Here is a 12,624-nt window from a genome sequence, read left to right as displayed (position 1 = left end):
CCTGGGGGAACAGATTGTGGAACCAGTTGTGACTAGTTGTTGCAAAAAAAACTGCCCGATGAAACGGGCATGCTGTTGAGATTTCTTTGAAAGGTGGTGGAAACATTACAACTGTAGCATTAAACCAACTGTGACTTTGAACACCAACGACAGCATACTCCTTTTCACAGCATGCGTGCTGTCAGTGTAGCTGTCAGTTTGACGCACTGACAGCGAAAACGATTGTTGTGAAACATACCAAACGATGCACACACATCAAAGCAGAATCAATGGGGGGACTTTTGACTTGTTTTGATATCACCCCACGACTGCTTATCGGAAATGCCCCCTCGTCGGATCGAAGTTAGTCCTTATCGTCTGCTGGTTCTTTGCTGACCGGATAGCAAACGCTGCGTACAGTGTTAACTATGGAAGGAAACTCGGAAGGTGAGTTTCTTTAATCGTCCTTGTGTGGCCGTTTATGCAGTTCTATCTACTCCTAGGCTTCATTCCCGATATTGTTGAACATCCCATCGTGCACGTCAGCCAGCGGTACGACTGGGACTGTGGATTGGCATGCATTTTAATGGTGCTGGGTCGTCAAGAGAGGCAAAAATTTTTATCCAACTTCCGGCGAATCTGTGACGAAGGTCAATTCGGCGAGAGGTGCGTTGATATCTATCTGTAAGTGACGTTCCAGCTACGATTTAATGCAATTCCTCTCATCCTCTAGCACGTGGACGATCGATTTGTGCTACATCTTGAACGACTTCAACATTCCGCACAAATACCTAACGACGACCGTCGGAGCGAACCCGAAACATCGTGGAAACGATTACTACAAATCGTACACACTGGTATGAGGCGGTTCCCCCTTTCTTCGTTCTGCGGCTAGTCACGGCGTATGGCATTATCTTATCACTCCGTAGGATATGGTGCGTGTGAATGATAAATTCCGGCACGCCGAGCAGAGTGGCATCGACGTGAAGCAGTGCTCCGTAAACTATCGATTTTTAATCGATCACCTTGGCACGTACGGCAATATAATTCTGCTCACCAGTGCCTCGATGCTGTTCTGTGACCTGTGCAAATTGAACAAACTGCCTTGCGAATTACGGTAAAAGATCCCACTTCTGAGCAGGGTTGTGCAGTGTTTCTAATGCCATTTCTATCCACCAGATCCTGCCTAAGCATCACTCCCAGCTACATGGGCCACTACATCGTGCTCTGTGGATACAACAAACGGATACAGAAGTTCATGTACCGCAATCCCGCCTGCAACGACAGTGAGTGGCCAGAAAGCTTTGTAATGCAACAAGAGTACTAAAAAAAGATCCTTTTTTGCTTCTTTTGACAGAGGTGTGCTACATTCCATATCAAGCGCTCGACAAGGCCCGCAAAGCGAACGGGACGGACCAAGATATTATCCTTCTATACGATAAAACCTCGTGACAACACAATGTATTCCAGCATGATCATGTAACAGCGTCGAGAACGTATGCTAGTTTGCGCAACAATTGACATTTGAAACATAGTATTAACTTCCTTTCAATATTATTTTGCTAATAAATGTTACTCTTTCACGAAATACTCTCACGATTGAGAGACGATGAAACCCGAAAGTAGCGGCGGAAACCGTTGCAAAATGTCATCAACTGTGAAGTTCAATTCAAATCTCAGCCTATGATGCAATCAATACTCCGACTTTGACCGTGTCTTTCGAACTTTAAAGAAAGTTGTTCTAATCACTCTGTCATTCGCTCTTACCATTGAGGTTGTTTTATTTGAATATCTTCGCTACTAATTCCGATTCTGGCTCTTAACACCCGAAGCGGAGTATCACTAGTCTCACTGAAGTTGCTTATATTTGTTGCTTAACACAAAGCGCAATAGTGTAGGCGAGTGCGCACTAAACGGACTGTTGGGCTTTCTGATAACTTAACTACGGTTTTCTGGGATGTAAGTCTTTTGACAGTTTTGCATTAATTTTACAGTGTTTAAGGTATACGTTTTTCTGCTCCCACGATCCAAAAGAGCACAACTAACACTTGTCTAACTAAACAAAGGTTTTGTTTTTGTTCAAAATTAGCGTAATTTGTACAAAATTTTACATACTTGCTCTATCTTCGAAGAGGAAACACAAACGAAGTATTCTGCGACGAAAGTTCACTCCGAACTTTGCACGCGAAAACAAATTCGCCGTTTTCTCAGCCTTTTCTCGTATAATTAAAGGAACTAGCATCTTGCGGGAACTATATTTCTAACAAAAATGACTGCAAACACTCCATTCATTAAATTATTGTGTCAAACGCTTCGAGTCGTGGGTTTAATTCAAACGATAACTAACATCGTTGCTACACAGCAACACCCATGCCTTCAGTTCATCAGTTTTGGTAAAGATGAATTCATCTTCAGTTCAGTTCAATTATGCGAAATGATAAGCTAATCATTGCTGTAAAAGAAAGTTTCGCCATCACAAGATTATTTGCAAAGGGTCATCAAAAACGAAAAAAGTTATGCGCGTGACTGGGTTACCGTTCAGCAAGGGTTCTCCGTTTCACAGGCACCCGTTAGCGATGTTAGGAAAACGTGAGTTTGTCGACAAAAGACAGCAACTTACAATTCCACTGGAAGATCTACGGTGCGGCATGAAAGACTTGCCTGAGCTTTCAAGAGAACTGCTACCGATACCATCATCACTAATTATCGAAGATCACTTCATCCACCTTTTGCGCATCGCTCGACAGATCCTTCACCAGCTGCTCGACGCAATTCTTTGGAATAAGCGTACCGACGATCTTCACACCTTCCTTCGTCTTCAACCGGATCACTTGCATGCGCGACTGTGCGCCAATGCGTGCGGCCAAACTATTTTCTACCCTGGCCCACACGGCAAGCACCGATCCGGACAGAACGCTGTAGGTGCGTCTTCGCAGCCCAACCTAGAAAGAAAGGGTGAGAGAGAGTAAGTATTTCAATTCGATAACACTAAGCGAGACACAAGACGAACCTCACATTCCTGGCCCATTGAAACGTTTCGACAGTGACCCTTCCAGTAGCTATGGGAGCACGTGTTGACCGAGGCATCGTATAACTGGGTCCAGTGGAGTTCGGCTTCGGTACTCTGCACCTTTACGTAGCGCTTCTCAAGCTCCGCCAATGACTCGTGCTTGAACTGTAGCCCCGTGTTGGCTTGGTACACTTGGAAGAGAGTGTTCTCCTTTTTTATCCTGGCCGCGTCAGCCGCACTGGTGGTACTGCTGCTACTCGTTAGAAGAGTGTTCTTCTTTTTCGCCGGACTATTGTCCATCTCAATTGCCAATATAACATTGTGTTTGCCGTTGCGGGGCTGTAGGGAACGGTAGAAACCTTCCTTGTCACCTACCAATTCCGACCACCTGTAACAATGGGGCATTGAATGATGGGGTGTACAGTGACAGAAAAGAACATGATGCTCACTTGTCGATCGCCTCCTGCCAGATCATGCCTCGCTCCACCTGTACAACGTGTAGCTCGGTTGGCGAAATTCCTGTCGCGTGCTTGCGTGAAAACCGAACCAGTTTGATGCGTGTCACGTTCTCTCCCGCCGCTCCCAGATCTGTGGAGTGCAGTGCAGGTGGAAAAAAGTGAACATTGTAAAGTCATTTCCCATTCGGAAAGTTTACCGTCTACTAAAGCCTTACCAAGAATGCCGAGATCGAAGCGGCCCCGTTTTTTCGCCTGCTCGATGGTCGCCACAAGCGTGTCGGTAAAGTACTTAAACAGTCTATTCTGCAATTCAACGGGCATGCCCAGTATGCGATTTAGGAACTTCGATATGTTGTTGTAATCCTTGTCGAGGCTCAACACGCCCGGCATCTGCTCACTGTTGACGATCAACCCCACACCGACCAGCGCGGCTGCAACATCCTTAAAGAAGTCCCCACGATAGTCGGCTGGAGGGGGCACGATCGGCGATTCGTACCCCATGATCGTTTTCATTACGGCTTCCAATGCCGTCCGGCCGTACTTGTTGTCAATGTTGAACTGTGAGAGATCGCGTGTCTCCGTTGCGCGACGATCCCCGTGAGTCAGGGCACCCAACGATTCCAACCGCTTCGCGACCGTCGAAGCAAACCGTCGTTCACCGGCCAGATCAGAGATCAAAAACATGTACTCTGGCGCATTGACCTGATTCGAGCGGTGCGTTCTTCCAAACTGCTGCACCGCGCGGTCGGCAGACCAGGGCAGTTCGAGCGTAATGTGAACTCGCCTCCGCGTATTCCGGACACGCCGGTCACTCTGCAGCGAGATACCACTCGACGCAGCCTCCGAGATGATCGCCACGTCCTTATCGCCATCCATGAAGCGCTTCTTTTCCGTTATGTTGAGTGTCTCGAGTGGCACGTCCTGCTCGGACCGTGACTCGTACTGTATCGAACCATCATCGTTTTGCACCACCCGACCCTTGCGTCCCGTCATCTCAGCCACATTCTCCGGGCCGCCCAGCTCGTCGATCAACTGATCGAGCGTGTTAGCCGGTAACCGCTCACCAAGTCGCTCAATTTTGCCCAACAACTCGTCCTTCATCTGACACGCTCGCTCAATCGCATCCTTTGGCGGTGGACCACCAGCCAACTGTATCGAAAATCCATTGCCAGATTGGATCGTCAGCGGTTTCGGATCCGTTTGCTTCTTCGTCAGGTGCGCTTGGATTTTATCCTGCGTACTGGCCGGCTTCTTGCGTCCCCCACCACTAGCAGCAGTTTCCGGTTTGCTGGTCGCTTTTCCTTTCGCCTTCTCCCCGGAGAACGTGGTGGACTTACTTTTTCCTCCGCTCACCCACGGATCATCGTCACTGTCGGAACCACAGTAGAAAGGGTTATACTCATCGCTCTGACTCGCCCCGCTATCGTAACCGCCATGGTCGCCAGCGTCACTATCTTCCTGTTCGCTTTCCGACGCCTTCGAGTCGCTATCGGACTCTCCGTCGGCCGAGGACGACTCCCCAGCATCTTCGTCCGACGAGTTATTACTTCTCACTCGCTTCGACTTCGCTATACTCGTTGCCTTCGCTGCCGATCGCTTACGTTTCACATCCACACCGGTGCTATTTATTCCCACGGTCTTTCCTTTGTTTCCGCCAGCAGCACTGCCGTCGGCATCGTCGAGGATACTATCGAGCAGCGTACGACCTCCACCACCGAGGCCCAGCAACCGATTGATGCGATTGCGATCCGGAGCAGGAAAGTGTTTTTCTACCAGCGACTGTAGCACACCTTTGGCGGTGGACACAAAGTCCGTCAGCTCGCCATCGTCACGCTCGAGCTGCTCGAGCGTACGCGCCTCACCTGTCGACTGCAAACCGATCACAACACACTTGCCATACTTGATCGCTTCACGGGCCACCTTTACCGCGTGGTTTACTTTCGAGGCGATGCAAAGATACTTGAAGAATCGCTGATGGGCGGACCAAAATTGGCCCCACATCGTCTTTTTCATCCGGCTTTCGGCATCGATTAGTTCGGCCGCCTCGGTGAATTTTTGCATCGCTTCTACCCACTACAAAGAAAAGGCGAAAACATTGATTATCAATCGCTGCTCGGGAAGTAAACCGTACAGTTGACAGTTACCAGCTCAACAGATTCGTCGTAAACCTTTTTGAATTCCTTTGTCAGCGGTACTTCCTCAATCTTAAATGTCACGCCGTGGAAACTGAGCTGCCGGGCGATATACATTCCGCGCAGTTTCATATCCATCGCTACAATTTCCATTGCTCCGACGCCACTAAAACAAATATTTCGTCTCGTTGAGCATATTTCATTAAATTTGTCGAAGTAATTCTTACCGTTTCTCAACCGCTTGTATGAAATCGTTAAACGACGGAAATGGTGTTCCCTGGCCCCAGATTCCCAGCCGAACCATGTAGGCCATGTTGCGGGGTTCGGACGCACCGGTCGCGGACGCGTAGACGACACGCGCTTTCGGCAACTTGTTCTGCAACTCCAGTGCCGTCAGACCTGTCTTGGTCGGTTTACTTGACCCAACTGGGCACAGATTTTTCGCCTTATGGCACTCGTCGAACACGATCAGTCCGTCAAAGTCTGGTCCACACCACTGCAGGAGCTGCTTGAGGCGCGTCTTGTACTTTCCCGTCGTGCTCTGCGACTCACCGATCAGGGCCGAGTATGTGCTGAAGATGACGCCCTTCTTGCAGTTATTATTAAGGGTGGAATTAATTTTGGCATATTTTAACTGAAAACAGAAGAGGGAAATCGATTAGGAAATGATGCCGTGACTTAAAAAACTGCTGAAGACCCGGCCGGCCTCGCGACCGTTACCTTGTTGAGAGCGTGAACCTCAATCTTTTTGGCGCCAATATCTAGCAAATCTCGCACCGCATCGTATCGCAAGTCGTTGGACACTGATATCCAGAGCGATTTCTTGCGACCCTTCATGTAGTTCTCGTAGATAATGCCAGCAATGGTACGCCCCTTGCCAACACCAGCTCCGTCGCCCACCAGGAAGCCGGCCCTGGATCCATCCGGCAGCAGATGGGCGTGCGCCTGACAGGCGTAGGTAATCGACTCCAGCTGCAGTGCACTCAACAGTCCAGCGTTAATGGTTTCGGCGGGGATGGATAACTGATAGTAAACATCGCACGGCTCCACGGACGATAGGGAGGCGGTTTCCACCACCGAGTCCGGGTGTTTTTTGCCTATCTTCACTGCGTCCGCGTGGGGAAAAAAGCGAAAGTGTAGATTAGTAACCGTAAGCAAATTGGAGGAGCACATCAATAACTCACGTTTTGCAGGCCAGTATTCGGCATACGTTTCAGCAACACCCATTTCTTCCTCTTCTCCCTCCTCTTCCTCGGGTATTTGATTTAACTGGAAAAATGAAGCGATAACCATTGGTTATTTGTGATGAAAAATTGGGAATACACAACAAAGCACGCACCTTGGTCGGGTCGGCCATCCACATTTGTGAGATCAGTTTGGTTGGAATACCACTGGTCAGGTAGTGCGGATTGGCTGCCAGCATGGCCTGCAGGTTTTGAAGCATTAGCTGGCTCGCCATCAAAGAGTTCATGTCCTTACTGCCTGCCGTGATCGAGGTGTTGGCACCGAACCCAAGGCCAGTCATTTCCACTGTGAACAGAAACGTCATGCCAAAATATTAACAAACTAACTTTTTGCCGTGCTCGCTAATTAACACTAAATGTGCTGCAAATCAAATTAAATTAAAGCATACATTAACCAATACTTATCCTACGTTTTGGAGTCATAAAGCAATAATTTGGGGGCAATGAATTCCAATTTAAAAAAGGAAAAACTGACTGTCGGATGCAGGGGATTACTGCAGCGAACTCGAACTGTGGTTTGGTGAAGATGGCAGAGTGGTTTGAGTTAGTCATTCATTCATCATTATGCTGAGGCCACCATTAATGAGAGTGATTGCACTAGGTGAGCAAGGCATGTCTACATTAGACATTGATTCGGTAATTTCATTAAGATCGACATGCCAAGAACACGTCAAACTAATCAGATTATCCAAGATACTCAATGCAGACAAGTGTGAAGGTGATACGCACATTGCATGTCCAACTGATATTGATATTGCACAGAAGCAGAAATTGTGGCTCCGTAATGAGAATGTTTAGACAGCAACCGAAACCAAGTTCGTAAACATAGCCCATGCAAACGGAACTGAAATTTAATTTTGAACAACGCAGGTAAAGCAATAGTTCTTAGAGCATGCGTACCACGAAAAGAAAACAAATGGTTTACACCAAACCAAACAAATCATATCAACAGAAAATTGAACTGATATCGAATGATATAGACAATAGCGGGCTTCCAACCATTTCAACGGAGCGGTCGTGGAAAGTCTAATTCCACTTCCGCACGGAATCCCGTTAACTTACTCTGCGCCAGCAGAGTGGCAATGCTCGGTGGGTAGTAGCTGCCCAGACCACCCAGTATGCTAGTTGCGCCAGGCGGTGGCGTCCCGGGGACCACGAGTGACGCTGCTGCCGAGGTTGACCGCTTGCCCATCGCCGAGCTGCCACTAGCGCTGGGTATAATTATGTTGCTACTGCTGCTGCTGCTGCCGCTAGGGCCACCTCTGAGAAACGTCTCAGAAACGCCACCAGCACTACCCCTCGCACCAATACGCTGATGGGCCGGACCCACACCGGACGCCGAAGGATACCCATCGCGGGTGGCTAATTTGCATTCCCGAAAAGGGCATCACATTAGGGTGCATCCGATGCACTCGATAACGGTGATTTGTCCGTGAGTGAGACAAAGACAGCGAGGCCGATAGAACGGACGCAGATAGGTCCGGAAAGTCGTACGGTCGAAGAGGTACAACGTATGTATACGCGGTGATGAGGCGCGTGCAGAATGTGGCATGAGATTAGATTTATGTACCAAAAGACGACACGTAATTTGAAGACATTTGACCAACCGCGCGCACACACATAAGAAGGTGTGTATGTTAATGTTTGCCAGCGCCATTATTGGGGTGCAATGTGGTGCAAGACATCCGCGCGGACCACAAACCGTGATGCGGCAGCAGGAAGAAGGGAAAGAAAATGGTGACGAAGAACAAGAGATACATCGTGTGTTAGCAAAACGAACGAAACATATAGATTCCCACCACCACCGCCGCGGGGATAGAGTCTCGGGTCTATGCTGCAATAGGCCTGTGTTTGGTGTGCAATTCGCGAGTCTTTCTTCCATCACAAAGCTGACCCTTCGCATAAACCGCACCGAGAGAGACCCACATATACTGAAAATCGGCGAACGATCACACTACTCACCACTGCCACCAACAACCATCTTGGGCAAAGGTTTCATAGCGTCGTACACTCCACCGATGCGGCTACTCGCACCCGTCGTGCCGCTGCCGCTGCCGATAGTTTTCTTCTCAGGGTGCATTAGCAGCGGGCTGCCACGATCTGCTTCCGCTTTGAACTTTTTGGTCAAGGTAGCAACGGTCGCCAAGTCCTTTCCGCCTCCTTGTAGAGATATGAAATTGAGAAGGAAAGATAGAAATTAATAGTTGAACTCATTAACAATTTTTCGGAGAAGCGCAATTCTTAAAGGATTATGATAAAAAACGAAATTAATCGAACCGACCTCAAATCACAATACCGAAAACGGGTTCAAATTGCCGACAAAAGTATTCAAGCCACGAATGGAGCCTACTGAGAAGATCCCTCAGTGGGATTCAGTGGCAGCAGAATGTTGCTTACACTTTACACTACAATATCTAATCAATAATTTAACCGACGGTCAAAGCAACCTACGCCACACAGCGAACGTTTTCGCGTCCTAACACATGCGAGCTAATAATTCAACTGACGAACGGAGCAAACAGCGGTCCACTCAGCATTTGGTTCCGCAATTAGAATTAGGTGGGGGGTGCTTTAGCCCCGAAAGTTCGCCAAGCCCACGGAGAAAGCGGCCAGAAAGAGAAGATCGGCCGAACCGAAAGGGTTGTGTGGGGTATAGAACCCGGTCGCAGCATGACAGCTGCTTCGCGCGCGGGCACCTGCAGATAGAACGGATGGCATATTAGGTTCCGCTTTTCTCGGGCGGCAACAGACTCTGCGAAAGGACCGAGGGAGGACGATTGGGCAAGAAACCGGCGGCAGCGCGAACAACAATTTCCCGACCCGACCGGCTTCTGCGATTCCTTCCCCCAGCGGATGGGTGGTTAAAGGGGTGAAACTTTCTTCCCCACCGCGCGCTGGGTGTATCCTTGCGCGCTGTATTACGCGCGAAACAGCCTTGCTTTCTCGTGCCGCCATCCGCACGCCCTCGGCTACGGTGCGGACGCGAAGATTATTACGGTTCATGAGGGCGGGGGATTTTGGTTCCAGAATGATAACGCGCTATCGCGACCGGGGACCGGCGTTGGGGTACGTCGCACAGGGAACATCTTCGCCAGCTTCTTCGGTGGGTGTTCGGTTAACTTCGGGCCTTCGGACAAAGTTCTCCCGGTCCCACACCGGTGCGTGCGTGTGGGTGCTTAGAGGAACCGATTAGAAGTTTGGCTAGATTCTCCGACCCTATCGGCGGGATCGGGCAGTATCGCGGAGAGCGAGCAAGCCCCGCCGGTTGGCGCTCAACGCAGTGAGCGTGCGAAATCGATTCAAGTGTAGCATAATAAATTTGTACATAACGTCCGCGTAACTCCCAGTTCCGGCGGTGGATGTTGTGTCGTGCTGACGCGCGAAAGGAATGATGACGAATCGGTTGGGCGTTTGGCGAAGTAACTATGAGCTGTGTATTCAATGAGCGCGGCGCGAGGGGAGAGCGATAATGAAATGCCGCCAGGTTTCCGAAGAAACCAATCCTTTGAAGGAGGCGGCCTTCAAAGATGAAAAACCCATCGAAACACCAAGGTTTGGAATAACATGAAATGATTGTTGCAAACCTCTGACCTACGAGAGATGCTAGCAATTACCATATTAGGCACATCCATGTAAGATAAACCAACGATTGCCGAAACCAGCGGGACTTATCGAACGTCCATCGCCCCCAACATCCGAGAAACCTTCTCCAGTTACTTTCACAACCAATGACCGAACCGAACCCGATTGAATTACGATATAATGGACGCACTATTTACCTGGCACTTCTATCTCGTCCGGATCTTCGTCATCATCGAAATCGGAATCGGACAAATCGCCACCACCGTCCTTCTCGTCCTCGTCCTCATCATCATCGTCCTCGGTGCCGTAAGGTGACTTCTTCATTACCTGTAAATGAAATTGTTTCGATCATCGATTTGCTGTTTCAGATAAATTAACAACATAAATTGGCCAGTGTTGTGAAAAAACTTGACAAATAATGCCCTTAACAGGTTCGAAATAGTTGGCTAAAGGTAACAGTACAACACAACGGAAGCTACGGACGGAAATATTAGAAAACAACGGAAGCTATAAAACAGTACTCCTATTGATTATAGAAAAAAATAAGTCTTTTCATTTTAGTAAACCTTCTTCAAAATGGAATGGAATGGCCAAACGATCTTTAAACAAATCTCGAACGATGTCAAAAAAATGCGAACGCATAGCATGCTAGATTGTTTACTTTTCGCTTCCACGTGTTTCAAAACACGTTGAGCGAAGCGAGTACGTGCGTGCCGCGCGTGTTGCGATGGTGACGGACCAGAGCGGAAGAGGCATAGAAATTGCTGTCAGCTCAGTGGATCTTAAATGGAACAACTTTTTCACTTATAAAACTGCAAATTGACGTGACATTCGATAATTGATGCTTTGAATGTGTTTTTAGCCTTCGCTTTACTTCTGATACAAACCAGAGGCACATAATCTAACAACACCGCATAGCCAAAATCACCATTTGCGAGCATTGCCGATAGTTGTACATATATGCATCGAAAATGAATGTACTTCCTTCTAGCAAATATGACGGCCCAACAAGTACATAACACGAGCGGCAGCGGCCAGCGCGAGAAAATCCCCATCCTGCTGATCCGCTTCAAGACAGTGTTCCGATTGAACAACCAGTCGGAAGTTGCCTGACATACCCAGCCAAGTGATGGGCAGAGATCAATAGATTAAATAGCCACACCCCGAAGCAGCAGGTGGCGCAGATGCATTTGCAATGCTTCCGCGACCAGCCGAAAGGGTGACGAAGGACATTAAAAAACACAACATTGTGCCGGCAGACGGCTTTCGCTCTCCATCACGTTCCTTCGTGGCCGCTGCTGTCAAAATTGACGTTTCGCTCGGATCACCGAAGCTCGGGCATCGCACTTTTTTCGTACTTTGTTACGTTGCACACAAAAATCCTGCTATTCAGAGGGCGACTAAAAGGGGTCTTTTTGAGCGCGTAGCCCCGAAAGAGAGCGAACAGGCACATTTTGGAAACATCAGAGTCCACATCGCAACCAGCAACAACAGCAGCTGCTAGGAACAAGTGGGGTCGCTTTACACGGTTCAAGGAATCACCGGCCAAGCTTTCGGAAGCGACCGAAGACACGGTGACAGTTCGGGCGGTGTTTTAACGAGAGGAAAGGAACCCTTCCGTGAAGGACGTAAAAATCAAAACAAAAAAATACCATTCGATTCATGGCCCCGCGTACACTCCTCGCGTTCTTTTTCCGCTAGCCGCAGGATTCTTTTCGTTTGAACGGTTTTCTTGCTGATGGACGATTTCGTTCTAGCACTTTGTCGGTTGCAGCTGCTCCTTGAGCACGGAAACTATTCTCGGTGCGGGAAATACTTCCGAGTGGACTCGAGAGCCCAGAACGCAGCAATTTACACTGTGCACCGGACTTGCTGTTCGCCTCCTCGGGCCGAATCACCGCGCGCTCGACGGAACTCGCGTTTCTCACTCGATCCCAAAGCCTGCTATCTTTGGGCTTTCGGCTAACCACCGCACGACGATCCCTGCTAAACTTGGTTTCTCGTAACAACCGCACCGTCACGAAACAACGACCACACTCGCCAATCCTCTATAAAACACTGGCGCGGCTTGCCATGTGTGCGCCACAAACGGTGACGTTTGCCGATCGGCTATGGTGCCGTCGTTTAAAGTAGGAGCTCGAGGAGTTCTGGTTTCGCACAGAGAACCATTCAAATGCTCGAACGATAAATGCAGAAAGTTGGTTGGCCAAAACAAGATT

The 12,624-nt window shown here is 48.9% G+C and overlaps 2 protein-coding genes across 2 annotated transcripts; one reads left to right on the top strand and one right to left on the bottom strand.

Moving 5' to 3' along the window:
• Nucleotides 1-274: 274 nt before the first annotated feature.
• LOC131216635 (protein GUCD1) lies at nt 275-1,568 on the top strand. The gene is made up of 6 exons (XM_058211176.1): nt 275-426; nt 483-645; nt 713-836; nt 909-1,096; nt 1,159-1,265; nt 1,337-1,568. The coding sequence occupies exons 1-6, from the start codon at nt 408-410 to the stop codon at nt 1,429-1,431; spliced, it is 696 nt and encodes a 231-aa protein (XP_058067159.1). The 5' UTR covers nt 275-407; the 3' UTR covers nt 1,432-1,568.
• Nucleotides 1,569-1,735: 167 nt separating this feature from the next.
• Nucleotides 1,736-12,383, bottom strand: LOC131206149 (protein strawberry notch). The gene is made up of 13 exons (XM_058198583.1): nt 12,058-12,383; nt 10,603-10,732; nt 8,786-8,983; nt 7,886-8,185; nt 6,913-7,109; nt 6,764-6,848; nt 6,300-6,685; nt 5,807-6,213; nt 5,592-5,745; nt 3,663-5,520; nt 3,439-3,577; nt 2,990-3,377; nt 1,736-2,921 (listed from the first exon to the last, which is right to left on the bottom strand). Exons 1-13 carry the CDS (start codon nt 12,067-12,069, stop codon nt 2,679-2,681), a joined length of 4,497 nt encoding a protein of 1,498 aa, XP_058054566.1. The 5' UTR covers nt 12,070-12,383; the 3' UTR covers nt 1,736-2,678.
• Nucleotides 12,384-12,624: the final 241 nt, after the last annotated feature.

Source organism: Anopheles bellator, chromosome 1 (genome assembly GCF_943735745.2).
Source record: "Anopheles bellator chromosome 1, idAnoBellAS_SP24_06.2, whole genome shotgun sequence".
In the NCBI taxonomy this organism is placed as follows: domain Eukaryota; kingdom Metazoa; phylum Arthropoda; class Insecta; order Diptera; family Culicidae; genus Anopheles; species Anopheles bellator.
The sequence above is the reverse complement of the archived record's forward strand: the minus strand, read 5'-3'. Positions and strand labels throughout refer to the sequence as shown.